General features: G+C 40.9%; 1 protein-coding gene and 1 non-coding gene across 2 annotated transcripts in view; one reads left to right on the top strand and one right to left on the bottom strand.

The window, feature by feature from the left end:
* Positions 1–1,912: 1,912 nt before the first annotated feature.
* On the bottom strand, positions 1,913–1,985 carry trnak-cuu. The gene has a single exon. It is a non-coding gene; the product is annotated as a tRNA-Lys (tRNA).
* A 4,401-nt stretch (positions 1,986–6,386) lies between these two features.
* The window catches only part of cdh23 (cadherin-related 23), a 704,187-nt gene continuing 697,122 nt past the window's right edge, over positions 6,387–13,451 (top strand). Inside the window, exons 1-2 of the mRNA XM_041176120.1 lie at positions 6,387–6,468; positions 10,567–10,647. Of these exons, the coding sequence (XP_041032054.1) occupies positions 6,405–6,468; positions 10,567–10,647 (145 nt within the window). The 5' untranslated portion in view covers positions 6,387–6,404. The remainder of the gene's footprint in view (positions 6,469–10,566; positions 10,648–13,451) is intronic.

The following is a 13,451-nucleotide window of genomic DNA, read 5'->3' on the forward strand; positions in this document are numbered from 1 at the left end:
AAAAGGAGCTCGGACAACCTGACAGATTTCCCAAAAGATCAGGACAGTTGAGCCCCAGTGACACTGAATTCTAAGTCTGTGTTCCTGCCATTGAATTTCTTTACTGTTAGGTATTTCATTGTTGTGCAAATGCAGAATTAAATGGGCAGATTTAAAATAGGAAAGGAAATTCTTAAAAAGATAGGCCAAGCACGCTAGGGCAGTTTCTGTCTCTCTTGACAGAGTGCTTGTTTCACACTGAGTAATGTTAGGGACATCACAAGCTACACTGTACCAGACGACTGTGTCTGTAGAATGCACTGACTCACTTAAAAGTTCAAAAGAAAGTCAAACCGAATTGTCGTCGGGGGACGGATAGATAGAAGATTGAGGTGGGTTAAAAGGTGAAAACTGTTTTCTTTTTAATGTTGTTTTTCTTCTGTGTGCCTTTCAGTGGTTGAAGCACGTGAGCAGATAGATACATAGCAAAAGAAAATTTCTTTACCCTGTGGGTGGTGAGGATGTGGAACTCATTACCACATGAAATAGCTGAGGTGAATACCATAGCTGCATGTTAAGGGGAAACTAGATAAACACAGGAGGGAGAATGGACTAGAAGGTTTGCTGAAATGGTGAGATGAATGAGAGGTGGTTTGTGTGGAGCGTAAACACCAGCAAGGGCAAATTGAGCTAAGTGGCCTGTTTCTGTGCCATAAGATCTGTGTAACTCTGCAGTCTCACTGGACACCTCCCATGCTGCTGTGAACAGTTTTAAAGGATGCCATGGAATCCATGGTTGGCAGGCTCGTGCTTTTTTGAGGCAGACCCTAACTGAGAACAGAAACTGAAGGAGGAGATGGAGAAAGGGAACCGAGAAAGGAAACTGGCCCTCCCAGCTTCTGAGGAAATATAAACTGAAACTGAAATTTAGAAACTGAACCCTCTGAGCAGACTGAAGCTGGTTGAAGTAATGTAGAGCTATCCAGGCTCAGTAGTAGCAGTTGATGAGTTCAGTGGTGTGGCACAGGCAAGTTGAAGAAGGCAGAGTCCAGATCCAGAAGCTGAGAATAAAGCAGCTCTTTTTTGTTGTTTGAAGGTAATATTGGGGGGGGGGCGCGGGGATCTACACCATCCAGACTGTGTGGAGGTTCTGCAGTTGTGTGCCATTGGTGGTGACGACCATGCGCCATTGGTGATGAAGACTGTTTCTGTGGAACTCAGGTTGGTTGTGTGCTCCTGTCGGTTGGGGATCAAACAACATCCTTGAAGAAGATGAGCTGAAACTCTTCAGAAAGACAGTTTTGAAGAACTTTGCAATTGAGTTTGATCAGCTACCTACTGCTGCGCCAATTTGTAAGATCTGTCTTAGTTATATCTGCCATTTCACATGCAGTTTGGTTTATATTTGACTGCATTTTGCCTGTTAATTCATGTTTAACTGATATTGATTCTGGATGTTAGATTTTGGAGGCTATCTAACAATATTTAGTGTTTGATTTGTTTGACTCTTGTCAAATAAATCATCTGTTTCAAACCATGGAGTCTTGTGGCTTCATTCTTTCTGTAAATAACTGGGATTTTGAATTTCTTTATTTTCCAAAGATGTTGCTGGTCTCTGCCAAGATCGTTATGAAGAACAGAATGTAACTCTTTCGAGTACAAACCCATTTCCATCTGTTTCAGATGAATTTACATTGTTTCATAGTTTGCCATTGTGAGATTTGAACTCTTGATACTCTTTTTTTGAGTAAACCTGTTTCCATCTGTTTCAGATGAAGTTACATTGTTTCATAGTTTGCCGTTGTGAGATTTGAACTCTTGATCTTGGGGTTACAAACCCAGTACCATAACCACTTGGCTGTTTAGGCCAAGCGACATAGAGTCAATGCTTCTAGATCGTACGATTCTTAATCGGATTTTTAGAATATTGCAGCGCCCAACGTGGGGGTCGAACCCACGACCCTGAGATTAAGAGTCTCATGCTCTACCGACTGAGCTAGCTGGGAATGTCAAGAACAGAATGTAGTTGCTTCTTGCTTATTTTCTGTTGGTTGGAAGATGAGGGTGAATTGAGCTGGGTTTGATCTGCATTGTAAATGGCTGGTCTATTTTTTTTCTGTTGGCCTGAATTTTACATTGAGGATAACACTGAGACTGAGCACTCACCGTTATTAAGGAGTAAATCAGACAGCAATCTCTGCCATCATGCACAGTTAATTGTGGAAATCGGCATTTTGCTATCTGATTTGCCCTGTTTATCCACAGGCTAGACTGTTAACTGTACCACATGCAAGGGCGTTAAGTTGTGGTACTTAGCCACTAGTTACTGACAAAACAGAAAAAGTTATAGCTCAGTGCAATCATCTGTAAGTGAGTGTGATAAGTCATAATTATTGGCTGACAGATCTCTGGCGCTGAAAATATATACAAATGTGGAGTCTCATTCCTTCAGCTACTAATCTGTGTTGGACAGCTCTTGCTTTCGCATGCACTCTCACTTTATATCACTTTCTGTCAATGACCTAATTTACACTGCCTGTCTCAGTAAGGATCCTTCAGCCTGGTTGAGTGTTGCTTGCTCTCATCTGACATGCCATAGAACCACCACCCCCCCGCCCCCCCCACCCGCCCCACCCACCCCCACTCAAGCTGGATGATGCTGCATTGCATCAAAGACCCAGCAAGTTTCTACAGAAAATCCCACAGAAACTCTTGTGTAGTGAACAGCAAGTGCCATTCTTTTGCCACTGACTGCCAAATTCAGCCCATAGTGAAAAGTTGACATTTCTAGCTTACATTTTAATGGCGGAACAAATCACAGCCATATTTAAAAACATTTGATTTAAGTTAAATACGTACAGTTCATTTGAGCATTACAGGCTATTAAATGCAGATTGAAGTAACTAATAAGCACTTGCTCCTAATGAGCAAGCCTGTGGTTTTTTTTGCCAAAAATTTACTTTGCTCCCCACTTTCATAGGGTTGTTCCACTAAACAACATCAGGAATTGAAGAGAAAATGTGCTAAAGCAAGGGTGATTTATTCTGCTGGGTCAGAAAGGAACAGTGTGCATTTGATAGCAGTTGAGTTCCTGATAGAGAGGTCTATTACGCAGTCAGCATAAGTTTTGTCTAGTAATTTCAGGGTGAATACTTATTTTTGCTGCATGCAATCAGAGTCACAAATTTGCAGGTTCAAATTCAGTTCCAAGGTTTGGGTGCCTAATGTCAACTGATACTTCATTTCTGCACTGAGGGTGTAAGCATTGTCGGAGGTGCCATCTTTAGGATGTGATGTTAAGCTGAGACACAGCCTCATCCCATGGTGCTTTTAGAGGAAAATAAACATTTTACCCTTCGAAGAACATCAGCAGACCAGATTTGTTGAGCATTTCATTTCCTTGCTGGTCATGGGCCTTTGCTATATGCAAATTGGTTGCTGCATTTATCTGCAAGACGATCGCTTTTACATTTCAAAACAATTAGCTGTGAAGCACCTTTCTATAAAAGTAGTTTTGTTTCTTCGAATTATACTAACCTACTTTCAACTTCAGTGCCTAACTTAAACCTTTATAGTGAAATGAATGTGTAGAAATTAGTGTGAGGATTTGACGTGTGTGTGTATGACCCACGCTGATGAAGGGTCATTCAGACCTGAAACGTTAACTCACGGAGGCTGCGACACCTGAGTTTTCCACCATTTTCTGTTTTTGTTTCAAAGCTTCTAGTTACTTAAGTGAAAGTAATAAAGGTACTAACTAAATATGTACCAAGATTAAATGCATAAAAGGATAAAAGACACTGATGAAGAAGAAATTCAGTTCAGCCCATTAAGATACCGTTGTCGGTCCATAGCTTGAAGTTGAAGGGTTGGAGTTTGAAGAGTTGTGTCCGGCAGCTGCGATGGCTTCTTGCTAAGAAACGCAAAGTCTTACCTTTTAATTTAAATTGGCAGTCAAAGGTTGGAAACTCTGGTCTTGTGTGCATGCCCCGGCTGGGAAGTGGCTGCACATGCACAGTTGGTGTCTTTTACCGTCTGTAGGCTGGGAGCTGGCCCTGTTCACTTATGCACAATAAAAAGAAGCAAAGAAGTGAGACGAGTGAAGCTGCAGGCCAGGTAACATGAAACAGAGCGCCATCTTGCAGAGTGTGTCCCAAAGAGTAGGACACCGGGGTGGGGCACAGGGAGAAGGTCCCAGGTCAGGGAGCAGAACAGAAAGAGGTCCCAGAAGAAAGTCCCAGGCAGGGGGCAAAGACAGGGATCAGAGACATCTTAGTAAGTAAAGTTGAGAGAAAGGAGCAGGGAAATGGGCTCCGAGTTAAAGGGAAAAGGCCTGCACGGAGCCGACTTGCAGCAAAGTTGGCTTGAGTAAAGCGCAGAACATCTGAGAGGACAGCCGAAGGTTGGGGACCCCTCACTGTGGGCCTTTTGGAGCTGTGGTGTCCTGCTTGGTATAGCTAGATATCTGAAAGTGTGCTTGAAAGGTGAAGCTTGTGTGGACTCGGAGATCCAGGGAAAGGGGTCTCTGGAGGTGGATCCTGGTTGAAGCCATCTGAATGGGAGCAACGTTTGGAGAGAATTTCAAGGCGAGATCTTCAAATGTGGAGATTGAAACCCCCGAGAGAGAGAGAGTGTTTCCATGAGACTGGTTGGCTCACAGTATGACAAACATCTGGGTGGGTTGTTGAGAAATCCATGGAATCTGCTTTGGTAACATCTGTCATTTATTTTGAAGTGTGATGTGTCTGACCATAGTTCACCCATTAATTCACATGTACCTCATACTTACCCTGAATATTAGAGTATAAGATAGATATTGTTTTATCTTTCTAAATTTTTGCATCCAAGAAGATATTGCTGGGGAAAGGAATCATGTGAATTTGAATGGTCGGCTTATGTTGGTATTGAGATCTTTCCAACCTTTTTGTATGGTTTAATGTAGATTTTTTTTTTGTGAAATAAGTGTTTTAGTCTTTGTGTTAAAAGTTCATCTGCAGGCTCCTGTGAATTTATTCAGTAACTTTCCTCCATGGTTTCAAACAACAAACAAAGTTAGGATCTAACAAGTCAGGGTTCACTCTGGGATCTGACTTGTCCAGTATTGGCATAGCTGGGATTGTGTTACTCTGTGGTTGAATAATCAGCTGTTGCCTTTGTAGGTGGACTCAACAGCACAGCAGGGTTTTGGGAGAGAGAAAAGGTTTTCTTGTTCCTCACTAGTTCTGCAGTTATGTCACTTGCAGATTGCCTTTCGACAGAATAGTAGTTGGTTTCGGATAACCTTGCTCGTTGCCCTCCCTTGGCCAAGAACCCTCTTGGATGATGTCTTCCTGGGGTTCTGCACAAAATGGCTCCTCTCAGCCAGACTTAGTACAGTTCAAAACTCAAAATGGCTGCTGTCCCAAACTCTTGAGTCAGGGAGAGTCATATTAGGTATTGGATTAGCCAAGTCTGAGGCATAGTCCCATCCATTGTCTTTTAGCTGACGTAATTAACCTTTTAAATGTCGCGACCATTAACTTAAATGGATCCCATTCTTGCAGGTATGGTGAGATAGGAAAGAGCTATTCACACCTTTAGGGAAGCCGATGTCAATGAGTTTCTGCTTACCTTTTGTGGAAATGCACATTGAATTTCAAATGTCTTCACATGATTGGGTATGTCTATTTTAATCCATTTGGAGCCTTCTAGAAGCTTGACAAACGTTGCAATTGTGATTCTTGGCAGCCATTTTGTAAGGCTCCTTGTGTCCATTTAAAAGAGAGATTAGCTGTTTTACAAAATCTATAATATCACAATGACACTTCCTGTGACGGAATAAAGTCATGAATGTGTTCAACACTTCTATCACTAAAACAAAGCAATACTGTGCAAATTTGTTGTTTTTTTTTCTTGTTCTTTGGGATGTGTTGTTGGAAAGGCCAGCATTTGTTGCCCATCCCTATTTGCCCTTGGACTGAGTGGCTTGTTAAGCCATTTTGAGGGCAGTTAAGAGTTTACCACATTGCTGTGGCTCTGGAGTCAGTTAGGCCGGGACAGGACAGCAGATTTCCTTCTTCCCTAAAGGACCTTAGTGAGCCAGACGGGTTGGGTTTTTACAATAGCTGTCATGGTCACCTAATACCATGATGACTATCTTTTTATTCCAGATTTATTCAATTCAATTTTAATTCTACCAGCTGCCATGGTGGGATTTGAACCCAAGTTGTCACAGCATTAGCCTGGGCCTTGGGGTTATTAGTTGACTGATGTTACCACCACGTCACCATCACCCCTTCTTTGACAGCTTTGAGTGACAGCTCTGTAGTTGATTTTTTTTATTTTGTGTGAATGTGTTGCTTGGCAATCCTTTTATAATTTGCATTAATTGTTTTTTTTTCCCTCTCCTCCACTCTCCAATAGGACGCAGGTGCTTACTGTCTGAAATGAAGGTCAATCCGTGCAGCTGTGTCTTTGAGTTGTTACTTTTTCTGCAGTCTCTATCTCTGGGTAAGTGCCATCAGAAAGCTTAATGCCATTTGAAAAATTTTTTTTATGTTTGTGGCTGGAAAAGTAATTGCAAGTCAGTTCATCTGAACTATGTCCACCATGTTGTTTTATTGTATAGAGTTTGTGTTGGGGAAAAGCCAATGAGCAATAATTGACCAATCATCAGAGTGTCCGCTGTGGCTCAGTGGGTAGTACCTCTGCCCCTGCATCAAAAAGTTGTGGGTTCAAGTCATACTCCAGATACTTGAGCACAAGTTGTACGCTGACACACTAGTGTTAGTACTGAGGGAGTGCTGCACTGTCAGAGGTGCTGCCTCTCAGGTGAAATGTTAAACCAAGACTCCCTCTGTGGCCGTTAAAGATCCCAGTGCTTTTTGTCCAGAGCAGGGGAGTTCTCCTAGTTGTCTTGGCTAATGTTTATCACTCAACCAGCACCACTTAAACACATGATGACATTGCATGTTGGATCTTCCTCTGCGCATATTGGCTGCCACTTTTCCTGCATCACAGTTACAGAAATGTATTTCATTGACCTAGGGGCATCTAGAAAGGTGCTGTAGAAGTACAGGTGTTTTTTTTCATGGGGGTGGAGCTGTAAAATGCAGCGAGCCATTCAAAAGTCCATTTACTTTGGCGGGACCGGAAAATCCCATCGGTAGATGGGGTCAGAAAATTCCACCCTTTGTGTGTTATGTGACCTCTTTGTTTCTGAAACCATGTGACAAACCATTAAGGTGCTTGTAATATGGACCATCGTCAGATTTTGTTTGTTATTTAGAAGTGTTGTAAGGAAACTTTCCTTCACTCAGCATGCAGTAGTACAGTAATTGTACTGTCGGACTGCAAGATTTGATATAGGAATTAAGTCATATAAGTCATAATGATGAGTTATAATATAAGGATTTCATTAACCTTGAGGTTTAATTAGCTTGAAATTCTGTGTTGTAGTTGAACTGATTGAAAACAAAAATCCTGTTCAACCTTTTCAATTTGACAATTGCTCATTTGAGATTGGGCTTGAGATCATTTCCTGGCGTGAGTTTGGTTTGAAAGGTTGCTTCTGTCCAGCTCTGAATATGGACTCATTGTTTATACTTGGCTTCATGAGCATTGCCTTGGCCAGTTCGTTCATGGAATCTGTTGCTTTCTACAAACGATTGATCTGAAGTGACACAGCAGAGCTGTTTCTGTATTCTGATTACTGACTGAACGTTCTAAAATGCAATTGGTTTGGATTTTGGGATTAATTATTTGAGGACCAGTAGCATCTGGGTTCTGATTGGTCAAAGTTTTGGCAGGTCAGTTGACCCCCCTAGTTCTGCAGTTCAGGTGAAAGGAGCAAGGCAAAGATGGAGGAGACATTGGTGTTGTGGTAATGTCCCTGGACTGGTAACCCAGAGGCTCAGGCTAATGATCTGGAGACACAGGTTCAAATCCCACCATTTATTAATTCAATTAATAAATTTGAAATTGAAATCCTGAATAACTAGTTCATGGTGACCATGGAACTATCAACAATTGTTGAAAATGTCCATCTGGTTCACTGATGCCCTTGAGGGAAGGAAATCTGTTACCCTTACTTGGTCTGGCCTATACATGACCCCTGACCCCACAACAATGTGGTTGCCTCTTAACTGTTCCTCTTAAATGGTTTAACAAGCCATTCAGTTCAGTGGCAATTAGGAATGGGCAACCAGGAAAGAATAAAACATATCAAATGATAGGAAGTGGCCCTTCAGCCCATTGGTAGAGCTATCCACTTTAGCCCAATTCTCTTTTTCTCCCCCCAGTGCTGGAAGATTTTCTCCCTTTGTGTTTATCCAGTTCTTTCTTTGTATGTCACAGTTGAATCTCCTTCCATCTCCTTTGCAGGCACGGCATTCCAGATTACAACAACTTGCTGTGTCTATTTTTAAAAGCCTTTCTGCCACTGGGAACAGTTTCTCCCTTATTTGCTCTCTCATGATCTTGCATACCTCTATCAATCCTCCTCGTAACCTTTCCCCCTCTAAGGAGAACATCTCTATTTAAATGACAAAATGAAAAGTGCTGGCGAGTTGGTAATTGGTATTTGAATGATCCTTTTTTTTCTGTCTGGAAAATGCTACTTGAGGCAAACCTCCAAGGATTAAGTTTGGGAGGTGAGTGTCGGAGCACATTCCTGTCTTGAGAGGAGTGGGGACTGGGTACGTGATCTTCAGGGCTTGTCCTCAATTTCCCATGATTTTATCATGAACAACTTGAAATCAGAATCGCTGTCTGGCATCGAGAGGACCTCCATTCTAGGAACCCCAATGGGGGAAAATTCACTAAAAATAAAAGGACATCATTAGGCTTTTTAACAATTAATTTTTGGTCAATGGTTCTCTTTCTCTATTCACTACATTCCGACTTTACTAAAATGCTTGGTTTAAACTCATGACAACTTTTCCCATCCTGTTTTACTGTTAAATAGGTTAAGGGCTGATTATGATTGCTTATAGTATCATCAGTATTCAATCAAATGAAAAGACGTGTAATTATGGAGTAGGATAGTTCAGTGAACTGAATTGTGTTGAGTGACAAGGGTCAAAAGTTATTTTCCGGGTTACTGAGTCAGAAGTAGTTTTCAACAGAAACTGCTGGCTGCATATTGTAATATCAGAATATGGGCAATACATCTTATGTGATGTCTTCATTACTGTTATTCTCTCATTTAGCTTCAAGTTTTAACTGTGGTAATGTGTTTCATCTGATCGTCTTAGGTTGATCTAGATGCTTCTTGATCACAGATTATTCCCTTTCGTTAAAAAGCGATTCTGCCAGATGTTGAAGGAATTTCTGTTGATCTGAACTCCAAGGTTGCAGGTTTCTTGGACTAGTGAGGCTGTGGGCTTCATGAAAGTGTGATTTATTATCATATTTCTGGTGCTTGATTTTCCTTTGAGTTAGGAAAAGAAAGGTAAACTTGCATTCATATAGCCCCTTTCATAATCTTCGGAAGGCTCTAAGCACTTTATAGCCTGTTAAATATCTTTCTAGCAAAACCACTTTGGCACTGGCAGCCAGTTTGCTACAGTGATCCCACAAAATGCACTGTGATGTTCTGACAATCTGTTTTTCCGATATTGGTTGAGTGATCAGTATTAGCCAGGAAACTGGGGAAAACTATTCTGCTCCTCTTCAAAATAATGCTGTGGGTTCTTGTCTTTTCCACTTGAGAGGACATGCGTGGTCTCAGTTTAACATTGCAGTGCTGAGTGGGTGCTGCAGTCAGAGGTGCAGCCTTTTGAGTGAGACATTATACTGAGGTGAGGCATTATACTGCCTTCCCTCTTGGTTGGACATAAAAGATCATATGGCACTACTTTGAAGTGAAGTTATCCCACTGTCCTAGAAAATATTGGATGTTTATAAGAAAAACAGATTATCTAGTCATTATCATATTTGCTGTTTGTGGGATCTTGCTGGGTGTGAATTGGCTGTTCCATTTCCTGCATTGCAACAGTGACTGCACTTCCAAAAAGTACTTCATTGTCTGTAAAGTGCTTTGAGACGTCTTGAGGTCATGAAACAAGCCATATAAATGCAAGTCAGTCTTTCTGTCTGATATTTTTGTTTGGCATACCCATTTGAGCTTCCTTTTTGACATGTCTGAAATGGTTAGACGAAAAGGAGAGTTAGTTCCAGGTGGATTGTCAACCTGGTTGATTCAAAATATGTAAGAAGTACATACGAACATACGAATTAGGAGCAGGAGTAGGCCACTCGGCCCCTCGAGCCTGCTCCACCATTCAGTAAGGTCATGGCTGATCTGATTGTAACCTCAACCCCACATTCCTGTCTCCCCCACCCCAATAACCTTTCACCCCTTTGTTAATCAAGAATCTATCGAGCTATGCCTTAAAAATATTCAAAGAGTCTGCTTCCACCGCCTTTTGAGGAAGAGAGTTCCAAAGAGACTCAATCCTCAGAAAAAGTTTCTCATCTCTATAAAACTAATGGTGTATTAGAACTGGCTGCTGGTTAAGAGCTGATGCAAACTATGGCTGTACTCGCATAACATAGCCGAGCAAAAAAATCCTGGTGCTGGAATTCACATTTTAATTTTTTTTGCAGGTCAATCGTATAATCGACTGCCTTATTTCTTGAATTACTACTTTGATCAATATATTTTAATATATGAAAATGCCTCTGTTGGTGAGTACTGTTTTTTAAAACCAATCTTGCTCCCATTTGTTTGTCAGTTGAAGTGTGAACTGTTTAGAAATTGTTCAAATGCAGTTGCTTATAGAAATATCATGATGCTGAGTGAGTGTCTAAGGTGCTGGCCTTCGGACCCATTCCAGTGGTCAGGATGATTGTTGGAGTTTCTGTTGAACACCCTCCCAGTGCCTCAGCCACCTCCAACCCAGCGTCACCAGGGATAAATTAACTGGTAACTGATCCCATTGCTGTTTGTGGCTGATGGGCTCACAATGGCTGCTGTATTTTTCTGTATATCTCCAGTTATTCAAAGCTCTTGGTGAGACCGTACCTGCAGTATTGTGCAAGACTTTGGCATTGATTGAGATATGGAACATGTTGCTTAATAGACCAGTGCTTGATGTATGGAGACAAGATAGAAGCAAATCTAAAATAGCAGAAGTTTTGATAAACAAAAAGCAGATGTATGGTTTGCTTTTCAACCATTTGGGAAATATATACAGTGCAACATTTGTGTGGGTTTCTCTAGTTACAAAATACAGCATTTAAATGTTCAGTTAGTTTATTTAACGTCATGTCTCTGGCAAGCCGCAGATTAATGCAAACATCAAACACTTAAGGGCTCTTCAAACTATACTTGTTCTGATTTATCTTGAAATGACTGCTGAGATTACATTGACATGTGTTTAGAAACAAGGGTAATAATTACAATTCAACACCTAGAGATGGAAACATGGACTTGGTGTCGACAAGATCTGCACTTTATTTCCTGATGAGGTCACTTCATTTAGATAATCAACAAATTTGTTCCTAACGAGCGACTCCAGTATTTTGTTGGTTACTGGGTGTGAGACTAAGTTGCCCAGTTTTGTTTGCATTGTCTCTCAAAATGAGGTAGCACGTTGGCTTATTTCTAGTTCTGAACTGATGGAGTTCATTACAAGGATTGTCAGCAGCCTCTTGGATTTTGTCCTGAATCTCTCATTCGCTTCTGGTTTTAAAGTGTCGAGCCTGTGGCGAGTTCCTCAGCTTTGAGCTTTTTGATCTGTGTATGATGTCGATACAAGTGATTGTCATTAGTTTAGATGCAGAGCCTCCTGTGGTGGGGGCATGTTACTCGTGTCGTCTCTATTAAATGCTTCCAGGGACTAATCTCTTCCTTCATGTGAACTATTTTTAATTCATCCTCTGCTTCAATCCTGTTGGCACCCATGAGAGATCTTATTCCTTCTTTGATAACCCACTTGCTGTTATAATACTAAATGAATTTCTTACTGCTGCGTTTGGCTCCTAAAGCAAAACTAATATCTCGTGCTCTCTCTCTCTTTCATTCTTTGCTTTGGTTATATGTTCTTTTATGGATGCTGCTGTTGCAGTCTGTGTGTTTTTTTTTTCACTGTACTCCAGTAGGCCTTTAGCAATTTTGTTTATTGCACTGATCCATTTAGAGTTGTGTTTCTTTCATCTGTGTTTGCTTTCTCGCACGTGCTGTCTCTTCACCTCCTACCCCGAGAGCTCTGCACTCGCCCACTCTTTCTTTTTCATCACTACCCCATTGACGCTGGTTTTCCAGCTCCCTCAGCCCTAAGCTCTGCAATTAACTCCCCTCTACCTCTCTCCTCCTTTTACAACCCTCCTTAAAACCTATCTTTTTTGATTAAGCTTTTGGTCACTTGCCCTAATATATCATTATGTAGCCCTGTGTCAAATTTTTAAAAAATGTTCCTGTGAAGTGCTTTACTGTGCCAAAGATGCTATCTAAATGCAAGCTGTTGTATAATTGAGTATTGATTATTGAAGTGATACTCTGAATTTGTAAGGATAGGTACAGGTCTCACAGCTGCTTTATGTCTACTTGAAGCAGGTGATTTCATGGAATATGGCTTTTGTTGTAGGAGTTTTTACATCTTATAAAATAAAAAAACACCAAACCACTTCCATTATTATTTGTTTCACTGGTACTCTGATTTTCTAGGTTAAAGCATTGTACTCATCATACTACATATTAATAACTATCAGGGAACATATACCAGGTTCCTTTTCAAATCTTGCCAGGGATGAAGAGATCTGTGATTAACCTCCTGAATAGCTCCAATTAGTATTAGAAAAGCCTCCAGTGCTGTCAATATATCTCCTCCTCACCCCTCTATTCAGTATTTTCCTCTTGTCTTCATTTTCAATTACATGTAATTTTTCAGGGTCTCCTGTGTACTCACACTTAGCATAGAAAGAAAGGCTTGCATTTATATAGTATCTCTTGCAAACCTTGGGACATAGTGTTTCTCAGTCTATTTTTTTGAAGTGTAGTTATTGTTAGGATGGACAAATATTCAGTGAATTTTCACAAACAATAATCTGCTAATGATCTCACATTCTGTCTTATTGATGTTACTGAAGGGATAAATATTGGCCAGTGCACTGGGGAGGACTCTTGTGAAAGTACGATCAAAGCCACTAACTTGTAGTAAGCATGTAAAAGTGGATGGAGTTGTGGAAGTTAATTTTCAGTTTACCAGGGGAAACTGGATGTTTCAATGATGGGTTTTGACTTGTTCAGTCACCATAAGCAAATGGCTCTAATTATAACTGACAGAATTGTAAAATGTTATCCCCAAAATAACAACCAAGTCCTGGCATCACCTGTAATGAAAATGGAATTTGACTCATTCTGTCAACTTCAATCAGTGGCCTTGAGATCAGAAACAATATGCTTCATTTTACACAAACGTAGAAACAAGGAAAGCAATTATCAGACAATAGTCTAGTAATTGGTTCCTGTTGGTGTGAGCTGGGTGTCA

Source organism: Carcharodon carcharias, chromosome 28, assembly GCF_017639515.1.
Source record: "Carcharodon carcharias isolate sCarCar2 chromosome 28, sCarCar2.pri, whole genome shotgun sequence".
Classification (NCBI taxonomy): domain Eukaryota; kingdom Metazoa; phylum Chordata; class Chondrichthyes; order Lamniformes; family Lamnidae; genus Carcharodon; species Carcharodon carcharias.